This window comes from Engraulis encrasicolus, chromosome 10 (genome assembly GCF_034702125.1).
Source record: "Engraulis encrasicolus isolate BLACKSEA-1 chromosome 10, IST_EnEncr_1.0, whole genome shotgun sequence".
NCBI classification, from domain to species: domain Eukaryota; kingdom Metazoa; phylum Chordata; class Actinopteri; order Clupeiformes; family Engraulidae; genus Engraulis; species Engraulis encrasicolus.
Genome location: NC_085866.1, coordinates 43,059,715 through 43,071,598, shown reverse-complemented (window position 1 = coordinate 43,071,598; position 11,884 = coordinate 43,059,715). Strand labels below are relative to the sequence as shown.

Sequence of the window (11,884 nt, the reverse complement as noted above, 5' to 3'; positions counted from 1 at the left end):
TACCACACCTACTGTAGGCTCAAATGACAATCATTTGACAATCATTCTTTCTCTACTGTCAAATGTGTAAAACACATTTATGAATTTATACTAATAAGAATAAAGATCATACTGTAGAAAGGCTGAAATAATGTTGCCCTTCACTGTCTTAACTGTAAAACCCTTGGGAAATATGCATGAAAATACAACGCGATCCTTTAGTTATGTGTAGGAATAATAAGAGGCACAATATACCACAGAGGGACTGAAAGTAATTAAGTGCTCAATTAATTCAAATAATTTCTTGACCAATTGGAACAACTTAAAACAAAACTAGCTAGAAGCATTAGCAATCAAAATAACTGAGGCCTATAGACAAACCATTTCCAGATATTATTTTACAATATAGCACAACATGTGGATGAAAACCACATATAACAAACAATTAGTGATTGTTTTGAGAGGGTCGCTGAAGTCAAGTTTTAAAAAGAGCATAAGAAAAAGCTGCATCATGAAAGTCGCTGGATTTAAATGGTGGTTTTGAATCAAGAAAACAAAATGCCGGAGCATAACATTCCATTTTGGCACCGGGACTCACCATTTAACTTAGTTACTGCTCTGATATCTGGAATGAAGCACACAAAACCCCAGGTTTTTCTTTTTCTTATTTTCTTTTTTAAAATCTGGATGCAGGCTGTGCTTCGGTTAGTCCACATGTAATCAGGAGCAGTGGCCTAGAGGAAGCAGGCAGTATTATTCTAGTCCCCAGCTTCCTTATAAAGCACAATGCCCTGAGCAAAAGTCAAACTGGATTCTTTCTCAATTATGGCGCCACACACATATGCAACGCCCTGCCAACTGAAAGACGTATAATCCAGGGCCATACTGGAATGTATAGCATGTTTATTGTGTTCAAACATGCACAGGTTTATTTTACACGGAATGTGGAAAAGAAGGTAACACCTCTCACTCGATAAAAATCAATAGGCCTATATGTTTTGCAAGTATGTGTACAATGAAAATGAAATGTCAAGGAGCACAATTTTTTTGCCAGGCAAGTAGGGTGAAAGAAGGCTGCTTATAGAGCTCAACTGCAGTTAAAATTCATGGAAACAAAACCTGCCGCAAACCATGGGAACCAACAGAGCCTATACACAAGTCGGTACTGTAACACGTAATATGCAGGCTAGGTAATCCCCTCAGTAAATGATTATTTTGAGAAGGTATATTATACACAGCGCGCAAAGGAAATAACGCATCACCTTACTCTGGTTCTTTGGACCACCCCCGACACAATAACATCCCACTAATACCAAGTCCCCAATGCACTGACTACTGAAATGAACATAGTAAGATTCCACACTTAGACAGTTGAATGAAACACTGTTCTAGGTCGGTCCTTAAAGGAACAGCCCACTGCGTTTCCATTTTGAATTATGTTCTTCTCTGATCTGAGTTCATGCGTACCTCTCTGGATTTTGTGCGTGCCTGCAATCAATGTGAAGCTTGGCGTTACTTTGGTACGCAAGAACTCATCTCAGATCAGAGAAGAACATACTTGTAGAACATAGAATATGTTTGAACATTCTATAAATCATTCTATTAAAAAAAGGATGTGTTCCATAACAATGCAAGATTCTAACATTTCAAATTGTATTGTAGGGCACTCAGAATTCCATGGAACTTTCCCTGTCCGCACATTCCAGTCACACTGGTGTGACAGTACGCCTTTAAAGGTTAAAGGTTGAATTATTACTGTAAAATGTGCCTTGGAGACAGATACTGAGATAGCCATGTAAACATACAATTCATAATACAGCCTACAACAGCGATAACAGAGTGAGCCATTCAATCACACCAAATTGTCCTCTTGGAATGATTGATACACATCAGGAAGGCAGAGTCTGGCACAGAGTCAGGCACAGTTTGGCAACAGAGGGAGGCACTGACACACAGCAGGCAGACTAAGGAAAACAATGTGCCCCTGTGATTACAGTTTTTCTCGATTGCCTCCACACAAGTTCTGGTACTTCACACACAATTCTCGGAACATCTCACCCATTTCCCAACTCCCCTAACCAATGTCACTGAACACTAAACACAATTCCTACTTAACACTCAAATTCCAGTTTTAAAACACACTCTTTTCACACCATTACACACAATTCTCTGGATTACACTCAATTTTCATAAAGAAAAACACTGGGTTTCTCATGGAACACACTGTCATTCACAACACTACAATCAACTGCCATACTAAGTTCACTTCCTCATCACATGGGCAAACTCTCTTCATACCGGTTTACAATCTGAAATCATCACCCCATAAGGACACACATTGCATGTCATATTGATGAAAAATTAGTGGATGCAAGGAGAAAACACATTTGTTTAGTTTTTGAACTCAAAAATATGTTATACAAGACATCACTTTCATGTGGTTACCCAATATTTTACAATAAATTAGTGCAATTTTTTAAATGTCGGAAAAATATGTAAAATATATACACATCTGTGTACTCCGAGTCTAAAAACAATATTTCAGTATTTTACTGCAGAAAAATACCCTCTTTAGTAAGTAGAACACTGAAGAAAATAAGTTTCTACTGTGTTTCAAGTTGAGTATAGAGTTTTACCTTGTGCATATTACGTAGTGTTCAATGGTTCACATAAGAGTGTATTACGTAATACTGCACTCCTCCTAACATTTCTGGACACTCTGTACAATATACTCATTGCACCCAATCAGGCAGATGGTCCAGAGCAGCCCAGATATGTTGTCATTTGCGACAATGTGAGTTTCCACAGGGCTGCTCTGGTCCAAAACTGGTTCACTAACCACCCACTATTCATTGTCGTGCACCTCCCTCCATATTCCCCGTTCCTCAATCCCATTGAGGAATTCTTTTCCACCTGGAGGTGGAAGGTCTATGACAGACGTCCTCAAACACGCATCCCCCTTCTACAAGCAATGGAGGAGGCATGTGGCGATATTGCTGTTGATGCCTTCTCTGGGTGGATGCGCCATGCAAGACGGTATTTCCCTCGCTGCCTGGCCAGGGAAACGATTGCATGTGATGTGGATGAGGTCCTGTGGCCAGACCACAATAGAAGGCAGGATGAAGCAGAGTAGATGTGAGTGTGTGTGTGGTTTTTTTTCATAGCAATAGGCTATACAGTAATGTAATAGGTTTTTTGTACTGATAAAAATAGGCAGTGGGGTTTATCTTTGTGTTGTTTTTGTGAAAAAGAAATAAAAATCTTTCTGTTTCTGTTTGTGTGTTGTGGGAATTAAGTTTTTCCAACTTATGTCACAGTATCCATGCAATCCAGAACAAAAAAAGCCCAAGTTACTGGGAGAAATTAGTTTTACCCTGTGCCCAACAGTGTTTTAATGGGTCTGCAAATGTGTATTGTAGTGACTGTCTGTGTGTGTCATTTGACAACAAAATGAGGTTTTTAGAAGAGAGTACATTGTTTTGAGACAAGACGTGCATTTTTCAGAGGTAGTGAAGAGTTTGGCCCGTTGTGTGTGAGGTTTGGAGATTTGTGTGTAGAGTTTTGAGAATTCGAAGACCGATTCCGAAAATTGTGTGTAGGCAATCGAGAAAAACTGTAAATTGTAGAGCGGAACATGGCAGCTTTTAGGAGGAACTAGCTCCGATTATGAAAAGGCCTGCAAAGTCCTTTAAACATAGTTAATAACTTGTTGCCGTGGTAATGAAGATGTTTATTTGTTTGCCCACCAATCCATCTTCCAATCTGATGTCCACTCACCAACCCAACCCTCCAACACAAACTCCAAGAACCTATTATGGTCATGGCAGCAAAGCTTGGAGAATAAGTTCAATTTTGTTGAGGGTATGCATAAAAATGCAAATGCAACTGTGTGTGTGTGTGCATGTGTGTGTGTGTGTGTGTGTGTGTGTGTGTGTGTGTGTGTGTGTGTGTGTGTGTGTGAGTGTGTGTGTGTGAGAGAGAGAGAGAGAGAGAGAGAGAGAGAGAGAGAGAGAGAGAGAGAGAGAGAGAGAGTGAGTGAGTGAGTGAGTGAGTGAGTGAGTGAGTGAGTGAGTGAGTGAGAGAGAGAGAGAGAGAGAGAGAGAGAGAGAGAGAGAGAGAGAGAGAGAGAGAGAGAGAGAGAGAGAGAGACAAGAGGGATACGGAATAGCAAGACAGAAAAAAGTGAGACATAGAGAGAAAGAGAGAGAGAGACAGAGAGGCAATCTGTCTTCTTTCTGTCAGGAGCTGCCATTGACCCATCCTGAACTCTATTTCAAGTCTAATCCTCAGCCGTGGCGACAATAAGCGCTGATGCTGACGAGGCAAGGGCTTCCCAGCACCTTCCAGTAAACGGTGGCCTGCGGAAGGCAAAAACAGAGGCATTAACTGTTCTCCGCTGCACGGGCCACCAAGAGCGTTGACATGCATTTAAATATAATAACATTTTTTTAATGGATGGACCTCAAGAGGAAGCCACAGATTTGGTATGGTGATAAATACAAGGATGTTAAACCGTCTGCGAATGGATGGCCCGGAGGGCTTAGGGGGAGGCAGAGTATTTCACGATATAAAAGTCACCGAGGGCTGCAGCAGTCCTCCCACACACGCTCACCACATACACAGATTTCATCGTTTGAGAGAGAAAAGACAAGAAAAGAAAAGAGTCTCATCCCAATTGCCTCCCCCACTACCACCAAAACACTGGGCCTACTTGAGGATTCTTCACATTCTCTGTGGAAAGTAACACACGTTAGCGCACCAAAAAACCCAAGCAACTGCACATGGTTTGGTAAGCTGTGCAGCCGTGTGGCCCAACCTCATACAAGCACACACACCCACACCCACACACCCCTGACTCCCCTCTTCCTTATTCCCCAAAGCCACTTAGCTGCCTCCACAGAGGCAAACCTTTTTGAGGAGGGTGGCTTGGATGCGGCCTGCCTGAATGGTGGCCAGAGCCCCAGGATCTTGGCCACATAAAATGTGCTCTTGTGTACATATCCAACGGCTCAAACACACGCACATGCCGCCCTCAGAGGAGACATTAAAGGGCGGGATTGAAATATGAATGTTCACCACTGACATTTATGAGGGGCTCAGATCCGAGTCAAACGAGGACTTAATTGGTCTGATTATTCGGAAAAAAGGGGTGGTGGTGGTGGTGGGGTGGGGGTTGGGAGAGCAGCTCAATTATCTTTCTGTTTGTGCCTCGTGAAATTTAGCATGTCAAACATCAAAACCACCATTTTCTGGCGGATCTTGTTAAATTAGAACTCTTTGCACCAGGCAGACACTGTGGGAACTTCAGCCTGAGGAAGGATACTGCGCCGACAATGACAATGACACGCCGTGTACCCAACTTGTCAGACTCTTGAATCTATGAGGTGTGCAACTGCTTACCAGTTGCTTACCCCTCCAACTGATCCATCAATCCCGCAGCCTATCCTCTCTGCGGCGGTCTTGTCCTAAGCACGAGCACAGCTGTCTGAAGGATGCCTCACCACAGGCTGACGTTTCAAACACTTGCAGGGCGAGGCATTCATTAGTTTGAAGAAATCCCTTTTTAACAGCATGTGTCTTGAAAGGATTACCAGATAAAAACGAATGCACCCTCGGAGCTATGAGGCATAAGCGTAACAAATTAAGGGGACTTAAATATTTCTGTGAAAGTGAAAGCTGAGACGAGTACCATATGTGCATATGTTATCCCCTTCAAAGCGCAGAGAGAGAGAGAGAGTCTCTTCATACCTGTGTGTGGTGTGAGAAACTGTATGGTGTTAAGGTTAACAACACAGCCCCAATTCACAAACACAGTTCCTGTCAGGGGCTCAGCAGATGTGAACTCCTAAGATTATACTATGATTAACATACCAAAAAAATACGGGCCTGTGTACTGGTATGTACATCATTTCATGAGCGGATATGGTGTTATCAGTTTGTTTACACATAATTAAGAGTTTTCAGCAAAATTATTTTTTATATAACACAGTTCCCATAGTGGGTATTTTTCAAAAGGATACATTTTGGATATGTGTAAACGCAATACAAAAAGTATACATTCATCACAATATATATAAATGTGTGAAAGGGTCTTATATTCTTGCTGACACGTGTTTCTGCCATACTTCAACAGTGGTGCATTTATAGTGTGAGCAAAGACAATTTTAAACCAATTATATGTCATGGCTGAACTGCGGTTGCTGCGCGCAATCTTCTTCTCAGCAATATATCATTCATTATTTAATTTATTTGAGGGAAATCCACAATGTCAAAAAAACTTGGCAACAACACTCGCTCAGTGTCAGATAGAAGCAATTCCATCTGTGGAAGCTGGAATCATGGAATGGCACTGTAGTGACATCAAGTGGTGAAAGCATGTTATGTGTGGTCATGGACACTGTCCCAACCAATGACTACAGCAGTGGTTCCCAAACTTTTTCATCCATCCCCCATAATCTTAGAGTAGCAAAGATTTCTAGCAATATCAGCAGGCAAACTATTATTGGAAAAACTAGCAATATTAATGGACAAAAAAATGCTTAGATGCCTTCTACATTTTCCATAGCCAATATTGCTAAAAATCTACAGGACAGCAAATACATCTATTGAATACTGTTACTAACTAAATTATGGCATTGTGTTAGCTGCTAACCTGTGATTTCCCGTTTTTATGCAATGTTCCTTTTGTTCACAATCCCCCTTCAGTACCTCTGCGACCCCCCCCCCCCCAGGGGTCCCGACCCCCAGTTTGGGGAAGCACTGGACAACAGCATTAGCAATAAGGTAATACATGTAAGCCCCATCCTTCCCACAAGAAAACGATCACAGATTCAGATAGTGAATGACCATTTTAATGATCAGAAGAACAAAATTTATTTTACACTTTTAAAATGTCCTCATAGAGGAACAGCAAAAATACAAACTGATGAAATAAAGATGAATCAAAGACATTTTGTTTTGAAGATTTAACAGTTCTGATTTTTTCTTTTCTTTCTTTTGGTATTTTTTTTTCTTTCTTTAAATTTGTATCAAAAATTATAAGTGCCTTCAACACAACCATGACAACGGTCAGCCTGCAGTCATTACAAATATTCGCACCACAAAACTGAGAAACATGGTTCTACTTTCTGCATCGGTTTAACACCTCAGTTATCATATTTCAGACTGCTTTGCTTTGTCATACAAAACAAAAAAATGAGGACCCTGAAATGAGACAACAAAGAAAATTGTGAGCGCAAATAAACACGTTTAAAGATAAAATTAATGAGTATTTACATCTTGGCTCGGGAGACAGTGGACAGACAAGTAGAAGAGGGAGAAACATTCCCAAAAATTCTTTTTTAAGAGACGACTTCTTTCATGAATTAACGTTTCATTCAAAGATGTCTGACCACATGGCACACAGCTAATTACATCAGAATTCATAAGTTCAGACACATGATGAGAAAGAGGCAGAGAAACAGACAAGAGACAGGAGAGGAAAAGAGAACAGCTCTTCAGACACAGACAGACAGACAGACAGACAGACAGACAGACAGACAGACAGACAGACAGACAGACAGGGAGTGAGCTCAAATGAACAGTCATCAACACCACCATCACTGCATCATGTGCATTGTGTGAAAGCGAACTTTGACTCCAGTAGGAAAAATAAGTTGGATAGAACAAGGAGGAAATGATTAAAATCATCCAAAAACGAGGCAGAGTCAACAATTACAACAATGTGAGGAATACAAAAAGTATGAAAACAAAAATAGTTGATTCTTGAATTCCATTTCTAGTTCCACTGTTTTTTTTTCGTGTTCATCTCGAATATTTGAAAAGATATTTTGGCACAGATTTTTTTTTTCTAAAGAAAGCATCAGGGACAGTCACCAGTCCCCGTTAGGACATTCCTGATATAAATGATCAACATGTGGTCAATGATATGCTGTAATCCACTTGGTCTCCCAGCTTCTTGTCTGTGATGTCCATTTCAAGTCCTTAAATATTTATAATATTTACACGTTTGTTTTTTTTCCATTCACAACCCCCTTTTTCACCTTTAATCTTAAAGAGACAGGTAAAGTTGAGCAAAAGGTATATCTTAATAGTCCCACATTGAGGCCTCAAGTGTAAACTGTACAACACCAGGATTCCCTCCAGGGCCTGGCTCGCAAAGAATTAGAAAAAAACCTCAAAAAAACGGAATTAACGTTGCAAGACAGTAGTTGCAGAGAAGTCCGTAGAGAGCTGATATTTTGCAATTCAGTCAGTTCAATATGTGTATGTTCATGGCGCTTTCTTCAAATTGTGAAATCCAAGGAAAAGAAGATCTCACCAACTCACTTTTTTTACCCTTGTGCAGAGAAGGCTGGTGACAGGAGCATTTTTTTCTTCTTTCAAAAGCATAATGTCATATACAAATCTGTACAAAGTTAAAAGTACTTGATTCTCAATTTGATTTCTCCAACATAGTGCAATGACTGATCAGATTAAACGTTAAGAAATTCTTTAAAAATAAAACAACAAAATCACAATCATCATCAGTGGAGAACAACTGTTAAACAGTCTCTCACAAAAGTTTTTTTTTTTAACTCATCCCCTTTCTTGATGCTCTGAAAATAAAATAAAGATCTTTTGCGTGTCCATCAATGGCAAAAAATAAAATAAATGATCAGACAATTGATCATTGTAAAATCCAGTTACGCCCATTTTGCCTTCTCAGCAGAGATGCATAGACGTGAAAGTTGAGGTGAGAGAATGAATTAAGGTTCTGGTGAAAACAAGTTAAAAAAAACAGTAACAAAAGAAAAATGAGTGCATGATGCAAAAAAAAAGATTTAAGTCCCCAAGTCCTGCAGTGAGGCTTATTCATGTCTGTACGCCAAAGAAAAAATAAAAAGTCCCATAGGCTGGTGTTGATGTCCCAGTGGAGAGAAGTTTTGAAAAAAAGATGGCCCCTCACACGGAGGCAATGACAATCATGAGGTGCGGAGAGATGTTGGAGATGCTGTTGAGAAGATCTGGGGCCAGGTGAGACAGGTGCGTCTCCGAAAACTCGCAGGGCGGGAAAATCTGGACTACATAGGCGGGCTATGAAGCAGAAAGAAAAACAAAGGGAAGTCATGTTAATCAACTACAATCAAACCAATTAGTCCGTTTCAGTGTTCATCTATACATTATATAATCTAATTACTTACTAAACTAACTTTTTTAAAATAAATTTTTGGGCATTTAGGGACTGTTATTTATTTTCGGGGTCGTTGGAAGATTTCCAACCTTGGTCGTCAAATTTTGCATGACCCTCCCCTAGCGAGCTTCAAAACTTTGACGACCCTCCCCGCGACGTCGTCAAAAAAATGCATGACCCTCCCTTACGGAGAAGTTGAATAAATAGCCTTATTCTACATTATTTTTTGACAAACGTTGATTGACCAACTCTGCTGCTCACTGGATGTTATTGCATTCTGATCTTGAAAACTGTAGCCTACTTTACGAAGGCGGGCCATTTCGTAGATTTAGCCTACTGGCAAATGTGACAACAAAACACAACGGGGGTCTGATGATGAGGTCAATTTCAGCGAAAGGGGGAGGCGTTTCTGAGGATTAGGCTATGTTACATCAAAACATTCAAACAAGGTAGGCTACTTTGGAATGGTTTTTCTTTCTTTTTCACCTCGGTCAAACATTTTTTAATGACCCCTCCCCTTGAGATAAAAAATGTTTTAGCTGGCCCGTCCCCGCAGAAAAGAAAAAAATTACACGACTCTCTCCTATTTGCCTCTGGTGACCCCGAAAATAAATAACAAACAGTCCCTTAATGCCTTCATCTGACAGATCAAGTGAAGAGTAGATAGGTAACAGTAGAGAGAGAAAGATAGGATAGTGTTGGGAAATGACCCATGCCAGATTTTAACCCAAGAAGAACTATAAAAAGTGGGTACATACCTGGAAAGTGCCTGGATCAGGTACATTGATGATGCCAGCGGCCTGCTTGGCTTGCAGGTAGGTGATGAATCCCCCTTTAAGAGCATGGGTTTGAGCAAGGACATCCTCCTGGTCCCTCCCACAGGGCAATGCCAACAAGAGACAGTAGTCACTTTCCACCTAACAGAAACAGAGAATATTTTAGAAAATTCAAGAAAGTTGTATCTTTTTATTACACATCACATTTGCCTGTATGAAAACACATTCCTCTCTGACTACCAGGCCACACTACTTGTACAATAGTACGATGCAGCCATTTACATTTTATTATGGCACTATTCAGTGCATGACATCACATTATGACGTCATTCCTTCTACACTCTCACTAAATAAAAGAGGAAGTATGCCTGTGAAAAGTATTCATTCAAAAGAGTAGTCTTAGGAGCCACATTATAAGCAACTACATTTCTTTATGAAGCTCAACTTGAAGCTAGATTTCTTTTCCAAGCTCCAAAATGAAAAACAGCTGCTTGCGACAAGACAAACATCTTGTACTCTTCACTTCTAGCACGACGCCTCATTCTTTTGAATTGGAAAAGTGACAAACCTCCATCTTTTGGTAGATGGATTTGTGATGTCATGTTTTTCCTCAAGGTAGAAAAGATTAGATACACATTGAATGGATCAACAAACAAGTTTCATGTTATATGGCAATCATTCATTTCATATGTTGAACAGCTGACAATGCTGGTTGTGTAATGCATTCATTCATTATGTGCTTGGTCTTTGTCAATATCCTGTAAAATAACTCTGTGCTTGTCTTATACCAACAAATATGTCTTCTACAATATGGCAGCCCCCAGCTCTTAAAAAATGTCTTAATTTCTTTTGAGATCCTGTGCAGAACATTGGACAATTAACATGGACTCTGAGTAATTTTTCTTTTCAGGAAGAATATGGTGACTATTTTTTATGGGCCCCTTTTTTTTTTTTAGTTTTTTGTTTGTTTGTTTGTTTGTTTGTTTGATTTGTCTGCTCTTTGTTGTCTATTTTGTATTCAATCCTTCATGTTGATTGTTTGGTATTTGGAGGAAAAAAAGCTCAATAAATAAACATTGACTAAAAAAAAAAAAAGACAAACATCTTGACTCATTAAATCAAAAAGGGAAGCTTACATTCATCCTTCGTGCCACTCCTTCTAGCTGTGCTGCCTCCAGCCGCATCCTCTGCGCTATGCGAAGCATTGCGGCGCCCTCCACTGGGGGAAGAGAGCGCTGCGCCAGGACGTTGTTTCCTGAAACAAAGTGCAGCTGGACAGCAGCTGTGTCATTCTTCAGGGCAATCAGGCCCTGCCACACGATCGGGTACTTCTGCTCAAGAAAAGAAAAGAAACAGAAAAGGAAAGAAAGATGAATCAAGTTAAGTTCAAGAATTAACTATGACTTGCTTAATTGGAAACATATGGATGCTAAATACTCAGATCCTATGGTCTCGCCACTGTGTGCGTGAGTGCCTGTGTTTCTAACTTACCGTTAAAAGCTTCCCCGCGTCTACCGAACGGTGCTCTGTGTGTTCAAGTTTCACATCTGGTCGCATCTGAGGCCGGCCCGAGGCAGCTGGTGGAAGAGGGCCGGCGATGACAGCTTGCGGCGCCTTGTAGAGAGGATGGGTCATTTCTGGCTTGTGGGCCACAGCAGAGGAGGAAGGCAGGAAGGAGGGCGAGCTGGCTTCTCGAATCCTACTGGGCAAGTGCGGAAAGTCCATGGCTGGGTGACGCAGGTGTAACCCTTCACTTTTCAGCTCGGCTATGGCTCCCGGGGGCTGCACAGGGGAGATTTTGTTCCTGTGAGGGTGATCCACTTCCTGTTTGAGCAGACAAAGAGGAGAGGAAAGCTTGAGAAGCGATTCAAAGTCTGTGGAAAAAAACGACAGTAACACACTACACTCATTATGTGTCATGGCTGGGAATCGATCCAGATTTCCTGGATCGATTCGA

The 11,884-nt window shown here is 40.8% G+C and overlaps 1 protein-coding gene across 1 annotated transcript in view; it reads right to left on the bottom strand.

Moving 5' to 3' along the window:
* Nucleotides 1-6,814: 6,814 nt before the first annotated feature.
* Nucleotides 6,815-11,884, bottom strand: part of spen (spen family transcriptional repressor) — a 35,364-nt gene continuing 30,294 nt past the window's right edge. The window contains exons 12-15 of the mRNA XM_063208957.1: nucleotides 11,419-11,751; nucleotides 11,064-11,258; nucleotides 9,910-10,068; nucleotides 6,815-9,054 (exon numbers count right to left, since the gene is read on the bottom strand). Of these exons, the coding sequence (XP_063065027.1) occupies nucleotides 8,923-9,054; nucleotides 9,910-10,068; nucleotides 11,064-11,258; nucleotides 11,419-11,751 (819 nt within the window). The 3' untranslated portion in view covers nucleotides 6,815-8,922. The remainder of the gene's footprint in view (nucleotides 9,055-9,909; nucleotides 10,069-11,063; nucleotides 11,259-11,418; nucleotides 11,752-11,884) is intronic.